Source organism: Balearica regulorum, chromosome 3, assembly GCF_011004875.1.
Source record: "Balearica regulorum gibbericeps isolate bBalReg1 chromosome 3, bBalReg1.pri, whole genome shotgun sequence".
NCBI classification, from domain to species: domain Eukaryota; kingdom Metazoa; phylum Chordata; class Aves; order Gruiformes; family Gruidae; genus Balearica; species Balearica regulorum.
In genome coordinates this window covers 65167468-65188075 of record NC_046186.1, presented here as the reverse complement: position 1 = coordinate 65188075, position 20608 = coordinate 65167468, and the positions used below count along the sequence as shown (strand labels likewise).

Below are 20608 nucleotides of genomic sequence, written 5' to 3'. Positions count from 1 at the left end.
AGGAACCCTTGAAATAGTCAAACCTGAGGGGTATTTTTTATGAAACCTGAAAAAAGTACTTTTATTTTTTGTGTTGATTTTTTTTTTTGAGTGGAATTTTTCAGGTACTCATTCAAGCATACCTCATATTTACCATAAATCAAAATAAATTTCAGAACTTTGCTTCTCTGAGATGGTGAGCTACCATTACCACTGCATTTACTGGCTGGTAGGCACTTGTGTGTGTGGTTAAAAATACTTGATGAAGGGATTTGGTTGTAATTTCTCTAGTGCTGCCAGAGCACTAGTTTGTTAATGGAAAGTGTAAGGTTGACTCAATTCTGCTGTAAGGTCATTTTTGCAAGAGCAGGCAGGCTCTTCAAGGACATTTGAACTTCAAAGGGATTTTTATTTTTTTTCATTTCTGGGAGCAGTTAAATAGCTATTTGCCCAGAATTTCAGTTCCGAGTCAGAGTAAATTGTGGCTTCAGTAAATGGTTTGGAGGCAGGAACACTAACACAGGATGTATACGCATGTGCTTTGCTCCCAGCACGCTAGGAGACAATTTTAATCTGTCCTTTGAAGATTGTTTTTTAACCCCTTTCGATGCCGAAGACCTTCTGTAAAGGGAGTTTGCATTTGCAAACGGTGGCTAATTTTTACTTTTGATTGTTGGCATGTTAATATTGCAGAGCAAAGTCAGATACGCTCCTAACGCCTGTGGGATCTTATGTGCTGTGGATCAGAAGAACCTCGCAGTCCTGCTGCTGGTCGCTATGTGGCTTCCATAAAGTTTCTCATGCTGCCTTCCTTAGCCCGTGCTCCTGCTGCAAGGCAGAGATGGGACAGGAAGCTTTACTGATGGATTAATGGTGTATTAATTTTTCTGAGTGATTTACATAAAGAGCCCATTGTACAGGCTGGAGGGGGAGGGCAGAATTCCTCCCGTAATTGGGCAGCAAGCTATGAAAGCCTCCCTGCCTGCCTATAGCGGAGATGACAATACGTCATTTTTGAAAGGAAGGTGGAGGGAGGTATAGATTATGCAGGGCTTATTCCCCTTTTCAGGGCACAATTTGACTTGACTTGTAAAATCTGCCTGGATCATAAATCTAACTGTGTACTTCTGTCTGACCGGGATCCTCTGCTTGGAGGGAGCTGACAAACTGGCAGGGGATTGCCAGGGCTGAAGGGAGTTTAGGTTATATATTTGGGGAGGAGAAACTTGTCATGGCTACGTTTCACCCAGGGCTGCGAGTCAGGCTTGCATGGTGTCAGAGCAGTTTTGAGTATTGGGTACTTAGCAGAGTCGTCATCTTGGGTTTGTGTTCAAAGGCAAAACATGTGATAAATGAATGCTTGTGTTCTCAAATTAGCTCGCGCCATTGGACCGTTGCGTTACGGCTTGCCAGCCTTTGTAGAACGGAAGGCTCAAAACAATATTGTCTTTGCGGCTCGAGTTAACCACATCACTTAAAATTAACACAGACTAGAAAGAAATGGGATGCACAGCAGGCTGGAAGGATGGCTAGTTTTGTATAGGAAATCAGACTGTTTAAGTTAGCTGAAAAACCATTAAAATTTCATCTATCAGAATACTTTTGCCTCCAGTTCTTTCTCAGGTAAATTGGTAAAAAGGTCAGCCTGACAAATCACAGGCTGTCCTTCTACCCTTTTCTTTGCTCAACTGTGCACGTAAAGGCAGGAGCGTTATCAGAAATTGGAAATGAAGGAATTGTTGGTTTTCTTTCTGAGCTGTTTCTCTTCCTGTCTTTTTAAACCTCTTATTCTTTTGCCGCTTCATTGCTCTTCCCGGCTCATATTGCATTCCCACGAGGCTGCTAGGTGACAGGCAGAAGGCAGCATGTGTTGTGTGGTATTTCACCAGCAAAGTGGCTAATCTGCATTGGCCGCAAACGGGAACTTGCAAACAGTAGCGAGCAGTGAGATTGGTTGGATTTATCAGTTCAAAATGAGCAAGAAAAACAAAAAGTAAACACCAGCTACAAACCTGGGGCACACCCTGATGTACTGCACGGCTGACCTCTGTTTGTGTGGAAGTCAAGCTGGGTGCCGCTGCTTGACTCTTCCTTCTTAAAAGCTACACAGTAGTGCAGAGTGTTTTGGAACCAGTAGCACCAACTAGACGTCACATCTTATAAAGCAGTTACTAAAAGAGATGGTAAAAGTTGATAGTCAAATAAAGGTTGGTTGTTTGAAATGTTTCTCACTGAGCGCTCTTCCTCCCCAGTCAGCTGAGGGGCCTTTGAAATGAGAGCACACTGTAACTCACATATTTCTCTTCTTTAACCTGAATTTTTAGTTCAGATTTCTTACTTTTTGAGGTAGCAGAAGTTTTCTTTATTTTGGAGGCGGTGTGTGGGCATGTGAAATGATTCTGCACGTGCTCCAGGTGTCCTTTTTTTCCCTTGCATAGGCGCTCCTTATCCCTGTCCCCTCCCGGAGGTTGCTCCAAGGGGAGAAGGCAGGCCAGCGTGGCCAGAGTCGATCTGAATTCATCCATCCCGTTACAGCCTGAGCCCGTGGAGCTGACCATGCTGCGTGCGGCTGCGCGCGGCGTGTCGGGGCAGTTGGTACCCAGGCACCTTCGCCGAGGGGTGTTGCTGATTGGGGTCATCCCTCTCGTAGAAGCCACTGGAGTGGCAGACGCCGGCTTTCTGCGTCGTGTAGCTGCTCTGCCGCCGCCTTGGTCAACACAGCTGGCTTGTTCTGCTGAGCAAGGGTCCTGTGGGCTCACGAGGCAGCTTTGTGAGTGCTCCGTACCTTCTGTGTGTGAGGGGTAACAGCCTGGTTTCCCTCACAGAAAACACCTGTGCAGTGATGCCTGCTGCTAGTACAGCTGCTTTGAAGAGGCAGGTGTAGGACCAGACTTAGATTTTTGTTGGAGCGTTTTGTTGGTAGAAGTTCCAGTTTTCATCTACTTTGCTCTTCTGATGGCACAGCTTGCTTCTGCTATGCTCAATGGGAATCCAGGGAACAGCTTCGTTTTTATCCCAGCAGAAGCAGGGGCAGGTTTGCTCACTCATGGTTCCTGGAAAACCGAGCAGGTCCTGGTCTGGGGGCTGCTCGATGCCTCTCCGTGCGTTTCTGTGTGTGCTGGAGGTGCAGCGGTAGGCGTGTAAAACCAGCGGCGTGCTGGTCCTGCCCTCCGCTGTTTTCAGACTGAAAAAAACCCCAGCCTCAGAGCGTTTTTCCCCCTAAAAACCACATTATTGAAAAATACTGACAGAGTTGTTTATTGAAACTGAAGTGAAGGTGCTTGTGTGTGTTGCAAAGGGTTTCTGACCCGTGGAAGTATGTGGCAGTCATTCACGTGGGCCTGTGCTGTTTACCGTGAGTATAACACAGCAAGTTAACTTTGAATACAGGTAACACAGGAGTCACGTTGTGGTATAGATCCCACTATATTTACCTTGACTTTGCAGAAAAGGAGATGAATCACATTTCAGCATCAGAGCATCTTACTGAGTTTGGATGACTTTTTTTCTGTTTTTTTTTTTTTTTTTTCTTTTTTCTTTTCTTTGTTCCTTTCCATTGGTTTTGGGGGTTGGAAAAGGAAAGCTTGGGACAGCAGCTCAGGGCAGTGCTGCCTTCATGACTGCTCTTGCTGGTGTCCCCGAGATGCTGGCAGGGATGCAGAGAAAGGGAAGACATTTCTCTGGAGCAGTTAAATACACCTGAGCTAGTGATCTTACTTCTCCTGTTATTTCCTTGCAGCAGGGATCTTCTGGCTAGATGTTGGAGAAGCACAATTAGCACTCAGGTCTGGCTGCAGGTGACAATACATGAAAAGAAGCTGTTGCCCAACAGGGAGATTTTCCCTTCTCCCCTCAGCTCCTTCTCTGCTTATTGCTCTGATTTTTCACCCGCTGCCCCTGTTTCACTTGTTTGTTTTCCAACCTTTCTGCATCACAAGAAAGTCAAAAGCCTTGGCTGCTATTTACTGCAGGCTGTACTACCTGCAACACTTCTTTGGACTCATTAGTCACAGAAACCTCATTTCTCCAATAACCACAATCTTTTAAAGACTGATCAAACCCAGTTCAAAAGGTGGCAGCCACTGGCTTTCTGCTGTCTGCTTGCCAAGTCTCGGTCCTTGATACAAAAGCATGTGGAATGCCCATTTTTCTTAGCAAAAACAGTCTAAACGTGAAACTTCCTTTTAATGTTGAAAGTCCTTTCAATTCATAAGTAACTACTTGTAGGCTCAGCCTTTGGTGTCCTTGTGGTGTGTCCGATGGAGATAATCCTGATGTCCTGATGACAGCTCTTACCTTAGAGATACCAAAGCTGTCAGGTACCTTCCTAACCACCCACTTCATATCACGTCTGAGAACATCATGCTTACCAAGGGGGTAAATTTCCTTAAACTAAACAATTAATTTCTTCTGTCATAGTAGCAATATTGGCGCTGCCTTATTATGTCAGTAAAAATTATGTTCTTTAGTTATGCGTTTACCACCTGTGGTCGGTTTAAACATATGTTGCGTAAGTTTAATACTATCAGATGAGTTTTTCTTTGCATTCCAGAGGCATGGACTCAAGACCTTTGGTTTTGTAATACCAAGGAGTTTCTATTTTCAGTACTTCCAGCAGAAACTCAGTTTAGGGATTTGCAGCTCTGATACTGTCTAACGCAGCGTCGGAGCAATAGCTGAGTCTTTTTCTAAAGTCCAAATGAATTTTTAAATTTTGTTTTTTAAGTCATGAACACAGTTCACGAGGGGCTTTCAGGGACAGAGCAATAATCACATTCTTTTTAGTAATGAGATGTAAGAGTACCAAGAACTAGTAAGTCCCCATAAACAAGATTACTGAATCCAGACTTGCTATTCTAATGTAAAACCACCCAATGGGGCTGCTTTTCTGTACGTTTTTGCACAAGATCTTGTGTTCAAGGGGGGGAAAAAGTCATGTCAATTACTCCGTAGGTAAGGGCCTATAAACCCGAGGGGAGCTGTTAGCATTTGTAGCAGCAGTAATATGTGATGGATTGTAGTGTTGGGGCGTGTGTGTCTGTGAAAAGGATTCTTGAAGCTTTGGGCAAGTCCATAAATAATCATTTATGGAAACCTCAAAAAGCATTTGTATGAGAGACTGGAATAACTCCAAAACAAATATTACATGTTTTATATACCTTTTTGTGGAAGACTTCTTTTAAAGAAATGAATGTTTTATAGACACACAATTTTGTATATTTGAGCACACATATAAAAAGCTAAATATTTAAGTGGAAAAAATAATGAGAGATTTTCTACAAAAGCAAATTTTCTGTCTTGTCATACCTTTTCCTTTTGTATGTTGTAGGTTCTGTATGCAAAGATAAAATTGGGTGTAATTATATGCATCTGTAGCAAGTTGCCCCTGTGGTCAAATTTGCATCTTAATATTTGTGATTCAAACTGTTGGATGTTGTGCTTTTATGGAAGCAGTCCACAGCTGGGAGCAGAGGTACTACTTAAATTACTGAGGCATATGCTATGTGTCTTAGCATGTTTGTATTGTGGCACAGCAGAAAGTTCTGTAAAACTTTAATGATATACAGTAGCAATCGAAACTTTTCATGCTAGTAAAACAGCTGGAGACAGTGGAAAGTCCAGCATTCAACTACAACTTGAAGTAGCAACTTCTGTATGTTTGTACATAATTGCAAATTTAATCAAAACTTTTCCTTCCTTCCCATGTCTTCTGGTAAACATTGCTGTACATGGGAATCTGAAAGTGGCTTTGCTAAGCAAAAATTTGTAAGTTACAGAAGCAAATTAAGTTTAAGAAAGAAATGTTGATATGTACCACAGAATCATTTGTTCAAACCCACATCTTTACTTTTGCTTTATCAAAAAAACCCCATGGATCCAGCCATCGTTGCTATTCGTTCTATAAAATCCTTACCAAATTTCAATCCTTTTCTATTTTTATACTACAAGTAACTTATTAAAAAAAGAATTGTTCTTTGTCATCTGATCAAAACCTTCCAGGTGAAAATAGAAACAAGACAAAATAATTTTCTATGACTGTAAACATTTGCTGCAGTCCTTCCCTCTGTCCTGGCTGTGATCCCAGTGTGTCCGTTCCTCTCCAGGAAGCAGTGGCTGGGGAACTGCAGTCTGTGATAAAGGACATTTCCAAGTAGATTTTTTTTTTTTTATGAACAGTTGTGGCTGGTTTTAGTGTGTCTATGCTGTTCTATCCAAGAGCCATAACCTCTTACCAACGTAAGCTTACTCTGTTGAAGGGTCTTAATCTCTCAGGGTATCATGGAATTTTTTTGTTATGATGAAAGAGTTGAAAGGAGGAACACGCTTGTAAAGGTGTTACTGTGGGGAATCAACGTGTTCTTCTGCAGCGCACCTTGAATTTCATGTGCAGAGTAGCTCCACTAAGAGTTTTCTTGGCTGGTCTCTGCAGAAGACCACGGTCTTGGGAAATGCAAACAAATTAAGTAGCACCTGACTTAACCGTGTCTTTCCAAAGTTACAAGGACATCGCAACCCAATTTGTCTTGCAGTTTAGCTTTTCCTGACATGTGGACTAGCACTGTAGCCAGAGAAGCGCTTTTTGCAGAATAGCGTGTCCTTTGCTTGCTGCTTTGCAGCGATGAGAAACGCACAGGGTGCTGTGATTTTCCTTCTGAGTGTGTATCGTTTTGACCTTTGTGAGTGGCTTCAAGTTGTATTTCATGAGTTATACACAGCCTTTTTCTTGTTCCAGGATACTTTTAGTTTCCTCTGAAGTCCAGCTAATCCTTAGGCTGAAAACTTGGGGCAAATGTTTCTCCCTCAGTAGAGGGTCAAACCTGATGTCTCCTGACCTTCACATTCTACTCCTAGCTAGCTGTATTTTATAAAGCAGACCGGGTATTTTTCAGCGAGACATTGTATGCACTGTTTGAGCTGAAACAACGCGCTGTATGTGCTTTCTTAGTCACTGCTCATCAAGTAATACATGAAAATTTCTGTTTCCATGCAGTGGTTAGCCAACTGCTTGTGAATTGTCCCCTAAAACTGAGGGGACCTTTGTCTCTGGAGTGGTCACAGCTCACCATTCTGGCAGGACGTTGCAAATATTAGAGCTACTTGTTTTTCTCCAATCTCCATTACAAATGAAAAGAAAGTGAAGTTAAAGGTTAAGAATGTAGTTTAATGACTAAAGTTAATGAATTTCGCAAGAGTGTATTTAGCTTCTATTACAATATTTAGAACAATTAAAAAGGGTGGATTTGACAGTTTGTAATTTAAACTGTGAAAGACATTTTCTTCCTGTCTTTTAGCTGCAGAATCTCAATAAAAATAAATTAAACTCTACGTTTTCCATCTACCTGTTTTACCTGTTTTGGGTTTTTTTTCCCTAACATTTACCTATTAATTTATCTACTGGCCTCTATATCCCACTTGTAGGTAGAAACCCCTTTGTTGTCTTTTTCTTTTTTCCTGGGGAATTGTAATGGAAACTCCACTATAACCTTATGTGTGGCTTATTGTTATAAAGACTGAACTGATCTGTTAAAATACAAGGCTTAGGTGCTTATGATCTCTATGCAAGGTGTATTTTCAGCATGTGAGCATGTTATGTTGGACACATAAGAGTATGGTGTATTTTCCATCCCAAGGAAAGGTAATTAATATGTACGCCCTCTGCTCCTTCTAGAGCTTCCCTTACATATGGTGTGGCAGCTTCTGCTTGGCATTTGATCTCCCTGAAGCAGATGGATTCCTTGGACATTGAGCCTCAATGAACTTGCAGTGTACCGAAGGGAGTTATGAGCTGTGAATTAAATGCATTGCAACCGGTGTATCATTTACCCATTCACTCGAAAAGATGTGGGAACTGCATGGAAGGCTTTTGGTGAAGTTACGCAGAAGCTGAGGGATTGGGAGGGCTGTGTGTTGCTTGAGAGTAGCTCGTGGAGATGTTAAATAGAAGTTATCCCCAGTTGCAGTTTCTCTAAGGTAACACAGGTCCGTAATAAAAGTGTGTGAGCCTTTGCGTGCGTGCATATCAGAAGGGACGGGGGAGCCAGAGACATGACATCTCTTCCCGCTTCTTACGCAAACCGTGAGCTGTGTCCGTTAGCCGTGGTGCAAGAAGCTGTACTTGCCAGGTGACAAGTCAGGTTTGATAGGGACGGCTGCCAGCGGCCTCCTCGCTGCTTCACTCGGGAACGGCACCTGCCCACCAGGCACCATGCTCCTGGGTGCAGGCAGTACATCCCCGTCGGTCGGGACCGGCTCCCATCGCCTGCTGCCTCTCTTTCCTTTTGTTTGCTTGCATAGGTGAATGTTCTTACTTCACCGTGGCTTTGTTTTATTTTGCACATGCAGGTGTTTGCTCCCTAATGCAGCAGGGATGCTCATAGTTTACATACTTGGCTTAATGCTCTGAATCGCACTCTTGTAGGCACCTCGCTAGTGACTACATTAATTAAAGAGGGACCTATGGAAAAAACAGGCTCTTAATTTCAGCTCTGTCATTTATGCCTAATTTCAATGCCTGAAATAGGTATAAAATCTAATGAATAGTGGAGGCTGTTGCCTTTTAGAAACTGAAATTTGTTTGTACTTGCTTGTAATTTCCATGGAGTCTTTTGTATCTGTTTTTCTCCCTTGTAGTCAAGACTGCTGAGGAGCTGATGAGTAAGGGTGCCTGATTACAGCATACTGTACACTTACATGGAAACTTTCATCCAGGAGTTATTAACTCAATTTTATTAACCTTGAGTAATGCATATAATGCCATATATGATAAATATGGCATTTTCATTTCTGAATGAAAATGAGGTCATTGTGACATGCAGTGGCAGAACCAGGCATGAAATTAGACGTTTGACTTGTAGCCAACTTGACCTGGTTTTGCAAAGGGTGAAGACCCCCTGCGCTCAGCAGCACAACTCCTCCCATCGGGTGCCGGGTGGCTACGACGGAGAGCGGGACCTGACACCAAGGGCACTGCAGCTCCTCCACAGTCTCCAGCAGATTGTGATTCAGCTGGGAATGTGGGGAAGGCAGCAAACCTATTAAATTAATCAGGTCAAATGAGACATAACTCATTTTGTTCTTCCTCCTTTGTGCTGATACTTCACACACATGTGCCGGAGCCTCAGCGAAGAAGCAGTTGCATTTCTACCCTGGGGGTAATGGCAGAAAACGCCTCGGGGCTGGCTCGGGTTTGTTGTGAGGAAAGAGCGGGAACAGGTGGGGATTCAGGAATATTTCCCATTGCAATGCACAGGTGAAGCTGTAATAACCTACGCACCGCTGTTTCACCTGGCTCTGCGCACGGTTGCTGATGGATGTGCTGGTTCAGTTTGCTACCCAAGGCCAGCGAATGCCAAAGTGCCAATACCTTTATGTTCATTTTTAAGGGTGTATTTTGGCCCATAGCTGTGAATCAAAAGAAAACTCCTTAAAGTACTGGAGGTTTTAGCTCAGTATTTCAATGAACTGTTTCTGGGCCATTAGGTAAGCATTTTTTGATGGCATGAATGAAGATGGCTCCCAGGTGGTACTGATGGTGTGCCTGCACGATTGTAGACCTTAGGTCAGAAAAGAAATTGATTTTTCTGTTTGTTTCTTTTGTGTTTGTCTGGTGTGTTTCAGCCTTGGGGAGTTTTTCGATAAGAGATGATTGCTCTGTATTTAGTTACGTTGTGCTGCAATCGTGCATATTTGGGGAAACAATACATTCTTTTCTTCTCCTCCATTTGGGATGATGCGTAACAGTGTGGTTGTCTTTGTTCCTCTGACCCTTTAAAGATTTGCCGTCTAGCCTAAAACCAGGATGATTACAGGGTAATTCCAGGTGCCCTTCCTCCTTCTCATGATTTTGATACTCCCGGTTACCCAAACGTGGTCTCAGAGCATTCCTCAGCAGCTTCTTGTTACCAGGGCTAGTGAAATACCGATGGCGTCAGTCTGAAGGAGCCAGCCCATGTCAACCTGCAGTGCACCTGCGGCGATTTTCTGGAGCAGTGCAGAGGTGATCGGGCAAATGGAAGTGCCCGCGAGGGGGGCTTTCTGTTTTGTCAACCTGCAGTGCACCTGCGGCGATTTTCTGGAGCGGTGCAGAGGTGATCGGGCAAATGGAAGTGCCCGCGAGGGGGGCCCTGGTGCATCCATTAATTAAAGATAATTTGACACACAACCCCTGCAAAACAGTAATTTTTTATTTAGGAGCAGGTCTTTTAGCAGCAGATTGAAATTATTGGATTGCCTGTTGTTTTTCCAGACTTTTTCTTCAGAATTTCCACGGTAGCCTCTCTTCAGATTTAGGACTGTCAGTGACCGTTCTGGTATAATTAGTTTTCTCCTTGTCATATGGTAAGCCTCTATATGCTTTGGTCCTTCCCGTGCAAACAGGAATGCCGTCTTTGTTTGACTTCTGTGGCAAAGAAATTCCAGAATGAATTTGGAGAAGTTGGTTACAGATTCCTTTCTTGACCTACAGCAGCTCCTAAAAAGATTTTGCCCTTTCTGTGCCCTTTGTCTGAAGAGTAAGGCAAACAAAAGATAAGGCGAACTAATTCATGACTTCATTGTCTTTTTCCTCCTCACTTAAGGCAGAAGACAGCTCATGCCTAAAACCATTTATTTTATTATTTTTAATGCCAAGCACTTTGCACCTGCAGACATTGCTGGGTTTATTACAGAAGAACTTTTTTTTTGTAACAATCAGAAACCGTAACACAATTTCACAACTGCTCCTTCAAGTAAGAGGTCAGTGCTTCAGGTTTTATTCTCTAGGAAAACAGTTTCAAATAGTTTCAGAGGTTTTATTGGAAGAAGGTTGTTTTGGAAATCAGTTTTAATTATGGGCAGATTTTTTTTCCCAAATGTTTACATTGGTTCTGTTCATCCCTGTTGCTTAAAAGTGCTTTAAATTAATTTTTCTTCTACATTTGAATAGTAGGAAAATTCTGTTTCTCATGCCAGTCTGGAAAGGTATGCCAAGGCCCTGCAGCTGCGTATCTGGGACTGCCTGAGTAGCTCTATCCTAGTTGCTTCACTGATAATTTGAGAAGGTCCATTCACCACGAGTCACCTGTCTGCATTACTTTTTGCAGGACAGGACACATCCTTTTACCTCCTGCTATTGTGAATATGTATCAATTTGAGGTATTTGAATTAATCACGGGGTTATTCTAATTATTCACAGTGGATTCTGCTTTAAAGGAGATGATACTTCCAGCCTGATCATATGAGTAAGTTGCTTGTTTCATTATGTTTGCTGTGGCTTTCCCCCAAGCGAATTTCATCATCTATAATAATTTTTAAACCCTTTTTTTCCTTCCTCGCTGTATGAGGAAACTCCACCCTAATCGGTGAAAAATTCCTCAAGTGGAATGGGTAATGTAATACACACTATCAACTGCAAGAGATAATAGCAAAATATTTTCTCTTGCTTTGGGGTTACAAGAATATTTGGGTTTACTTATCAAAATAATGGTCACTATCTTTTCAGCCGCTGCTCGGTTTCCGAGTCAATGCTGTCCCTTTAAAGATACGCTGGGACTGACCTGACCTTTCTTTATCTCCCCCCTCTTATCACCGGTGGGACCACAGCGCCTAGTAGGCTCTGGGTCTGGCTTGCCTTGGTGCTTGAGCCAACTGCAGACTGAGCGGTGTTGGGCTGTGACAGCCTTCAAGTTGAAAATTTTATTTTTACTCCAGCTGTTTGCTTTGGATCATTTTTCAGGGTTGGTTTTTGGTTTTGTTTTTTTGGTTGGTTGTGGGGTTTTTTTTTTGGTCGTGGTGGTGTTTGTGTGGTTTATGCACAGTTTGAAAGGGAAACGTGTCAGAGCAACTCAGGCTTTAGAAAAAGATCTTTCAATAGTTGGCACCCATCCAGGGTATCAAAAAGATACGTCTCCATAGATTGCTTTGGTTCTAAAAGGAAGAAAGACTTAATTAGACGTCCCAACAGCCCTGCTTGCTGGCAGTCAAATTGGGATGCGCTTTGCTGCGCAGCAACATGTAATGCAAGACTGAAACAGCCTAAACCCTCATCCTTTCTCCGTGAGTTGGGCAGGTCTGAGCTGCGTTTTCTTCCATGCTCATTTTAACAGTACAATGTTTAGTATCAAAAAATGGTGCAAGTATATACATGTTTTTCCTAAATTTATTTCCCTCCATCCCCTTGCATTTTCTGATTAGGGTAGCTAAGAGAAATGGCACTAATGATGTTATGTTTTCAACAAGGAAAAAATTACACTAACATATTTCTTCTAGTTGTTCTCAGCGGACTTTCAGTGACTTGAGAGTAAAGCAGAGGATGAAGGACATGATTTGGTGCATCAAAATTCCTGACTTCATGTGGTTAAAACATTTTTATTTAGAAGACCATGACCAGTCCATATTAAATATGGATATATATGCACAATTCTCCATGTTTGTTGTCGTCTCCTCTATGGAGCCTGACTATTTAGCACCCAGTCAGTAGGAGCAGTGCCTCCGTGAGAGGTGGTGATGGCAGTTGGCATGATCTCCTCAGCTTCTGCCTTCATGGCGTAGATGTGGTGGGATTCATTCACACTTGTAGCTGTCTCTTCGTATGCAGCTTGACGTGTAATGCTTTTACACAATCAGTATACTTTGTAATTTGACTGTTGAAAGATATTTCCATGTTATTTCCATAGAGTTCACCCTGGTACAGTGGGGAAATCTGGTTCCCTACTGTCATGGAGAGCAAAATGAGACGTAAAGAGTTGGAGAACTGGTTCCCTGATAGGACTCAGAGTCAGGACTAGGTGTGACATCCTGCAAGTGTCACAGCTGCCAGAGAGGGTCCAGGCACCTGTCTCGGTGCTGCAAATGCCCAGGCAAGAGAGGAGTGTCACTTGGACCTCTTGCCTTCCTAGACAGCAAGGTCCACCACCTTTGAGGCACTCAATGGGATACCAGGCCTCCTTAGTTTTGCTGCTTGTAAAGTTGTGCACGTGTCTTTGGGGCACTGACAGAATCCTGACACACTAAAATAGGGATAGAAATAGATGCTGATCTGCTTTATGCCAGTCCGGGGTTTGGTATTTCTTTTTTTTTTTTTTTTTAAGCATTCCCTCCTTCCCAGTGGGCATCAGGAAGGTGGGCATCCCATTCAGGCTCCTCTGCTGTCCTCTGGGTGAGGGCAGGAGGGGGACCCAATGAAGAGGACAGAGGGTATCCCCCAAGGAAGGGATGCTGGCCCAAACCCTCCCAGGCGATGGTACATGCTGCCGGTGTTACGACCCAGAGTAACTTCTGACTTTTCAGCACTTTTAATACCACGTTGCCTCGAAGCTGTCTGTAATTTCTCAAACAATATTATTGTGCCGTGGTTGGCTTCCTCTTCCTTGTTTTAGCGACAGTTTTCCCCACTGCCTATGTGCAGCATTGACTGCTGGTTTTTTCTCTTTTTTTTTTTTGTATTTTTCTACTTGTGTTTGTGATTCCCCTAGAATCTGCCATGTTGTTCCTCAGTCCCCAGTGGTGTGTTCGCAGCTGCTCTCAGTCCCCGGTGACTGTCACTGATGCACTGCTCGCTTCCCCTTCCAGGTAATTAATGAGTAGATTTAACAAGATTGGACCTTAGAATCCCTCTGGTATCCAAGTAGCCTTCCTCCAGCTACAAAATGTTTTTGTTTATTTTGTCTCCATGAAGTGTTTAGTTGTGGTAGGAAATAGTGCGTGTGTGCCTGGAGCACCAGAAAATGGAATTAAGGGGAAAGGGCCCTTTGCTTCTCAGAGCACAAGGAAATCTTGACATTAGCTGTACCCTTTCTATCAGGATTTAAAAGAGAAAAGGCAGGCCAAGCTATATAAATGCTGTTTCTGGATTTTGAGCTACTCCACTATGTCTCCCCTTTTCTGCCACAGCAGCCTGCCCTTAGCCTACTCTAAAATGAAGTAACTTTTCTACATGATGACAGATACTTGAAATGTGATACTTTAAGCACGTTGGTACTTAGCATCTTATTAGTGCTGCTTCATCTGTGATCTAAACTTCCATTTTCAAGGTGTCTGGACTAGTTTTTTTTTCTGGAGCTCCACCCAAAGATAACATGTGTTTGCATGTGTTCTTTATTTTCATTTGGCTTTACATGGAGGATTTAGGACAACGCATGCATTTGGAGACAGTTGCAATTCTCTATTGTTTAGCAAGGTGGGTTACCCTGACCCTTACCTTGCTCCCTGGTTCTTGTATTTCTTTGCCATACAAGGGCAAGCCCTATAAAAGTTAGTCAACACAATTTAGACCTAAATATCACCAGTAAGCACATTGCTGGCAGCAGCTCTTTGTGACCCCTATAAAAATAAAATGCTTACGAGGTTGTGTGCTTCTATTCCTGAAGGTCTCCTCCACAGAACTAGGGTGTATGTAAGAAATCTTTTTAGCCACAACATCTCTGGTGTTGAGCTGGGGAAGCACTCTTTAGGCACGCAGAAAGGAATATATATTATTATTGGTTGATGAAAAGCTGGATATGACCCAACAATATGCGCTTGCAGCCCAGAAAGCCAACTATATCCTGGGCTGCATCCAAAGAAGCGTGACCAGCAGGTCAAGGGAGGTGATTCTGCCCCTGTACTCCACTCTGGTGAGACCCCACCTGGAGGTACTGCGTCCAGCTCTGGGGACCACAACATAAGAAGGACGTGGAGCTGTTGGAGAGACTCCAGAGCAGGGCCACAAAGCTGATCAGAGGGCTGGAGCCCCTCTCCTGTGAGGACAGGCTGAGAGAGTTGGAGTTGTTCAGCCTGGAGAAGAGAAGGCTCCAGGGAGACCTTATAGCAGCCTTCCAGTACTTAAGAAAGTACTTAAGAAAGTACTGCAAGCTTTAAGAAAGAAGACGGGGACAGACTTTTTAGCAGGGCCTGTTGCAACAGGACAAGGGGTAGTGGCTTTAAACTAAAAGAGGGTAGATTGAGACTAGATGTAAGGAAGAAATTTTTTACAATGATGGTGGTGAAACACTGAACAGGTTGTCCAGAGAAGTGGTAGATGCCCCATCCCTGGAAATACTCAAGGTCAGGCTGGACAGGGCTCTGAGCAACTTTATCTAGTTGAAGATGTCCCTGCTCATTGCAAGGGGATTGGACTAGATAATCTTTAAATGTCCCTTCCAACCCAAACTATTCTATGATTCTATTAAAAAAAATAAGCATTTTCCCACTTGTACTATGGAGAGTAACTGGTGTGTTGTGGAAGTGTTATACCCCCAGAACTGAGATGTTAGTGAGAGGGAATACTTGCTGGCCCTGACTTGAGAAATGTAGTATTCATCTTAGAATGAGAAGTCAATTAAGATGCAGCACAATTTGACATCTTGTTTAGATTTTCCCTACTACTAATCTTCTTTGTACATAAAATTGGGCAGAGGGGTGGTCTGTCGCTAGCTGGTAGTCAGGTAAAGATGAGGTGTCTCTAGCTTCACTGCTTAGATACACTTGCAAGATTTTTATTAATCAAGCCTGTATGTATAGATGAAATAGAAAACTGCACAAAGAAAGCACTTTCTGGAGAGAGATCAGACATATATTCCAGAACAAAAACCCAACCAACCAAAAAAAAAATCACCAAGAGCAGAGTTAGTAATTCATAACGAACAGTTGAGTGGGATTGAAGCGATGTATTTCTCTGACGCTGACCAATAGATGCCCATAAGCTGAATGCACAGCGTTGAAAACTGCTGACAGATGAGCTAAAACAATTGCCCTCGGGCCGGGGACTGCTGGGACGCACCGAAATGACCGGCAGTCCGTTTTGTAAGTGGCGTTTTACTGTGGGCCGAGCGGGGAGAGGGGAGGTGAGCGATGGGGAGGTGTCAGCGCTGCGGCGGAGACCCCAGCGGATTGGGCGGCCGCGTCCCGGGGCCGTGAGAGCTGGTCCGGGCCCCGCTGCGCCGCCCGGGCCGGGCCGGGCCGGGCCGGGGTGGGGTGGGGTGGGCGGGAGAGCAGCTGGCCCGGGCACTGCGGGGTGCCGCGCCTGGGCGGCACGGCACGGCACGGCCCCGCCTCGCCCCTGCCTCGGACGGCTGCAGGATGTTCTGCCTAAAAGGTGAGGAAAAGACCTGGTGCCGTCGCTTCCGGCTGGACCTTGTTGGCTGGTGGAGGAGGGATTTTAGAATTGAAATGTAATCCTTAAAGAAAAAAAAAGCCTATTCAGCGTGTTGATGAGCGAGCGTTATAGATTTGTTATTCCTTTTGTTCCCTCGAGCAGGGAGCGGGACGTCGCTGCCCGGCGGGAATCCATCCTGCGGGAATCCTGCGGGAATCCTGCGGGAAGGTGCAGGACAAAAGGACGGGCTGGCTGGGTGCGGGTCCGCGGGCGCATGGCCTGCGCGGCGGGGTGCTCTGCTTCGCAGGAACTTCTGTAGTGGCTTTATTGTGTGGAGCATCTTTACTGGTGATGCTGCACCAGAAGTTTATTTACCTTTATTCGGTTTTGCCCCCGTTTGGGTGAAGCGTCGTTGGAGCGGCGGGAGAAGAGCGGAGAGTTGGTGCTGCGGGGGTTGGGGGAACGTCCTGCCCCTCTGCCCAGCGGGGCTCACTCTCCCTTGGAGATGGTGCGGAGCCGTCAGGACAGTAAGAGGTCTTATGTCCAAAGAGATTTTTATTTTATCTTTCTAATTGGACTTCCTAAGAACGTGGTTCTGAAAACCACGGTTAGGAGAAGCTTGTTATTTTTAAGGTCTGTATTTGTTTCTATTCAAAAATGATATCGCGGCTCCTGCTCTTTTCTTACTGAAGTGCAGTTGTTGAAAGCTGACACCAGAGAGCTGTTGTAAGGAACGTTTAGGAGTTGTAAAAAAAGATACTTTCCCTCACAAAGCATAGCAATTAAGTTAAATACTCGGATGCTGTATCGACACTTGCTCAGAATATTCTGCTCTTCTAAGTTGATTCAAAACATTGACTACTTTAATGACTTCTAGTGTGCAAAGTCCCCGCTAAGGGTCTCCGTACAGTTGCCAACCATAAATTTAAAAAAAGGCAGAAAAAAAGTTCCTTTCCTGCAAATTTCAGAGTACTGACTCGGTGTTTCTAGAGAAAACCTTAATTAATTGTACAACACAATTTGCTATGCAGTGGTTTGTTACAGTGTATAAAGTCAAAACACTGCACTACTTAAATTTTTAAACTGCACAAGAGGTTTAGAAACAACGAAAGATAAAACTTTTTTAAAAAAAATTATTAACTCAGAGATACAGGACAGAAGTTGTTGTTTAAATAAAGTGTATAATCAATAAAAGGTTTTTGAGCAAGGTGGTTAACTAGGCAGTGAAGAAGATGGAGGTTTCTGTAGTCTAGAGCACCTGGTGGAAAATGAGGTAAAGTTTTCAGAGATGTCATATGTGCAGTGAATGAGTTTGTACAGAAGTAAAATATGTTTGTCTTGCACAATGAAATTGAATTACACTTGCTTTTTAATGAATCTTAAGTTTAATACATGGAAAAAAATGTTTTCAAAATTTTCAGGTTTTATTTCTGAATAAGGAAAGTTGCTAGTTACAATACATAAAACCCCATCGTAGGGCTGTGCTTCAAAGCAGTGGATAGATTGGTTGCGTAGCAGTGTATTTTGATTGATTGTCATATTTTATTTTTTTCCTGTTTGGGTGCACTTACATACTGTTTTCTTTAAGTCATTGTGTTTCGCACTATTTTGTTAGTTTGTAGTAGACTTCTCCCTACCTTGAGGAGCAACAGTTACTGTGTAGTACATTATTATGCATTGAAAATTATGATCTTGAAATAATCACCTGGGCTGTTATCATTGATTTATTTTTTTTTAACCTTGATGCATGAAGGAAAGAAGTTGTTACACATCGGTCCTTTTAGTGACATCATGGTAGCCTGTACAGGGAGGAGGATTTGTTTGCTTTTGTAACAGCACATTTGCCTTTCAGACGCTGGTTTGTTTGGGCTTGGAGGGCTCAGGAGAAGTGGTGTGGTTGTCTAGGTGCTGCCCTGGCTGCCAGCTCCCACGGTGTTTCCTCAGCCTGATCCAGCGAGCCGTCTCGATCAGATCAATTAGTCCCAGGTTGGTGTAGGGACTAGGTCGGTGTATTCGGTGCGCTTGGATGTGCTGGCTGTGCGTTGGATTGGTGATGAAATCCCTGCTCTAAAACTCGGTCTCCATGAGCTCTAGGGGCCTGCTGCTTCTAATTTTCTCTTTTTTCAGGTTGCTCTTTCTGTTTGCTGTATGATAGTCTGCACCGATGGCACAGAGCCTCTTGTCACCCTGCCCTTCCCAGCTGCCCCTTAAGACACTTGCGGGGGGGCGAATAGGTGGTCAGAGCTGGGTGCCTCTGCCCGTGCATGGCCGGTGACCCAGCATCTTCTGCTCGCAGGCTGACCCGAGCGCTCCAGTGCCGGGGTGCTGGGTGCCCGTGGGCAGCGCTCGGTTCTTCGACACGGCCCTTGAGGTGACCCCCATCGTGTGCAACACGAGTTGCATTGGTGGTGTATTGATCGAAATTGGGTATCTGCAGCAGAGGCAATGCTGTGTGCTTCTTATCGATCTGAAGAAGTACAAACAGAAGATTTAAATAATTTTTCTTATAAAAGAATTAATTCCTAGAAGGGTCATGAGCCAGTTCATTGGCATGTGCTGAGAAATGAGCTCATGTTTCTGTAATACTTGCCTAGAGTTTCTCTTTCCTTCATAGTTTTTGCAGAAGGAGAATAGTGCCAAGAAATGCTGTAAAGCAAGCATGTGCGCTTACTGCTTGCCTGCGCTTGGGAAGTATTTTCCATCCTTGCTTGTCTTACAGCTGTGGATTTGAGAGGGAAGTCTTTTATACTAATAATAGCAAGAAGTTATGATAGAAGCTATCCATGAAAAATCCCAGGCATGTGCTGCTTGTTCCCCAGAGAAGGGTTCCATGCTAGAAATGCAGATTTTTTTTATTTATTTTTTGTGAAAGATCACAGGGCTGCTCACCAGTTGTCTCCTGTGTTTTCTGTGCATGTAAGGACATTCCTTGGATTCCTTTCTTGGCAATGTTCTCATAAAATATCCAGTGTTTGAAATCAGAAACAGATTTTCTCTGATGTCTTTAAACAAATGCATTTTCCAACTCAAACTAGGCAAGCAAAAATTTGTATTAAGTTGCTTTCTCCTTTTTTTTTCTTTTTTCTTTCCATTTAAAGTGTGACTTTTTTGTGTGTGTAACAGCAGGCCAAAATGAGGGAGTGCACAAGTAGTAATCTTAGTGAAGGAATCTGACAAAGTGAAGATTCCTGGCAAAATTTTATGAGTTTAGTTTAAGCCTAAGATGGATTGTGTGGCATTCATTACTCTGACTTCATTTTAATTCTTTTTATTTCTGTCTCAGAGTTGTGTATAATCACAATAGGACTCGTGAGTCAGACCCATTCTTTTTGTAGTTGTTTTTTATGTCATACACATTATTTTAATAGGGTGAGTAACTTTGAGGGCATTTCTTATCTGCAATTCTTCAGAATATAGAAGCAGTTTGAACAAACGCACAATTCATACAAACAAATGAGAATTTAGTATCAAGCATATGACTTTGAATTAAATCTACTTCTGAAAGAAGAGCTCTGCTGTTTTTCTTCATTGCTCCTGTATCTTATGGAGTTACTCTTTCTGCTGTGCTTTTTCCAGTCTCTCCTCTTTGCCACCAGTTGTCCTATCCCCACTCAAGTGAAAGGCTACCTGCTTCATCTCGGGCGCAACTGGGGTCTGCTGCTCGTGGAAGTGTTCACAGTTACACCCGTGTGCATCCCTGACATGCCCGGAGAGCCACAGAGAGTGCTGTCAAACGTGGTGTATTCACATGTTATGGGGGGAAAAAAAAAAAAAAAGTTTTTACTTAATTACCAAAGAGATTTTAGTGTTTAAGACTGCTTAAAGTTTGAAGGTTTTGATGGTTAAACGACAGCTGTATTTGCTCTTTCTGAAGGCAGGAGAGGTGGGGAAAGACGTGTCTGTGGCTGAGCATGGCTAACAGCATCGGGCACAGGACCAGCCGCTCTGTCAGGTGGCAGTGAACGGGAATTGCTTCTAACCATGCCTGAAGTACGGAATGAAATCGAAAATAATGAAAGGAAGATTATAGAACTGGATAGTAACATTCTCACTGAAGTTAGCCAGGTGCTCAGAAATATTGAAGATCCCCATGTATTTCTACTTTTTTTCACTTAAGTATCCTGCAGCTGCTCTGCCTACGGCTACAGTCCTGTTGGGTAGTGTTGCACAATGGTGTAAAACACTCACTGTTTCCACTTGGATGAATTTACAATCTAGATACATTGGAAGGGGAGCAGCATATATAAAAGCAAAGTGAATTTCCAAAGGCAGCAGAGTGCCTGGGGGGCTGAGCTGCGGCCATGCCCACACTGCCTGCCCCACTTGTTTCTTGGCTGTTTGCAGCGGACGGGGCACACGGAAACCCCAGAGAGTACCTCTGCCGTGCTGACCCATCGGGGGAGAGTGGCGTACCCCAGCTCTTGGTTCTGTGATTCAGACGTTGCCCATAAATAGGTTTGTTCACCACAGTGTGTAAGCGTGTTGTTCCACTCCTTGGAGCTGTTTCATTTGACCACCTCTGAGGAGACCACCACGTGGCACGGGCACAGAACCTGCAGAATGAATGCCTATTGTTTG

At 43.7% G+C, this 20608-nt stretch overlaps 1 protein-coding gene across 10 annotated transcripts in view; it reads left to right on the top strand.

Annotated features, from left to right (window-relative positions):
• NHSL1 (NHS like 1) overlaps nucleotides 1-20608 on the top strand; it is a 184324-nt gene that overhangs the window by 78294 nt on the left and 85422 nt on the right. Inside the window, exon 1 of one of the 10 annotated variants that reach the window (XM_075748219.1) lies at nucleotides 15638-15738. The exons of 8 other annotated variants lie outside the window; for them this stretch is intronic. In XM_075748219.1, the coding sequence (XP_075604334.1) occupies nucleotides 15720-15738 (19 nt within the window). In that variant the 5' untranslated portion in view covers nucleotides 15638-15719. Of the gene's footprint in view, nucleotides 1-15637; nucleotides 15739-15922; nucleotides 16031-20608 lie in introns of those variants that run through there. One more of the 10 variants, XM_075748220.1, reaches the window with a different exon arrangement.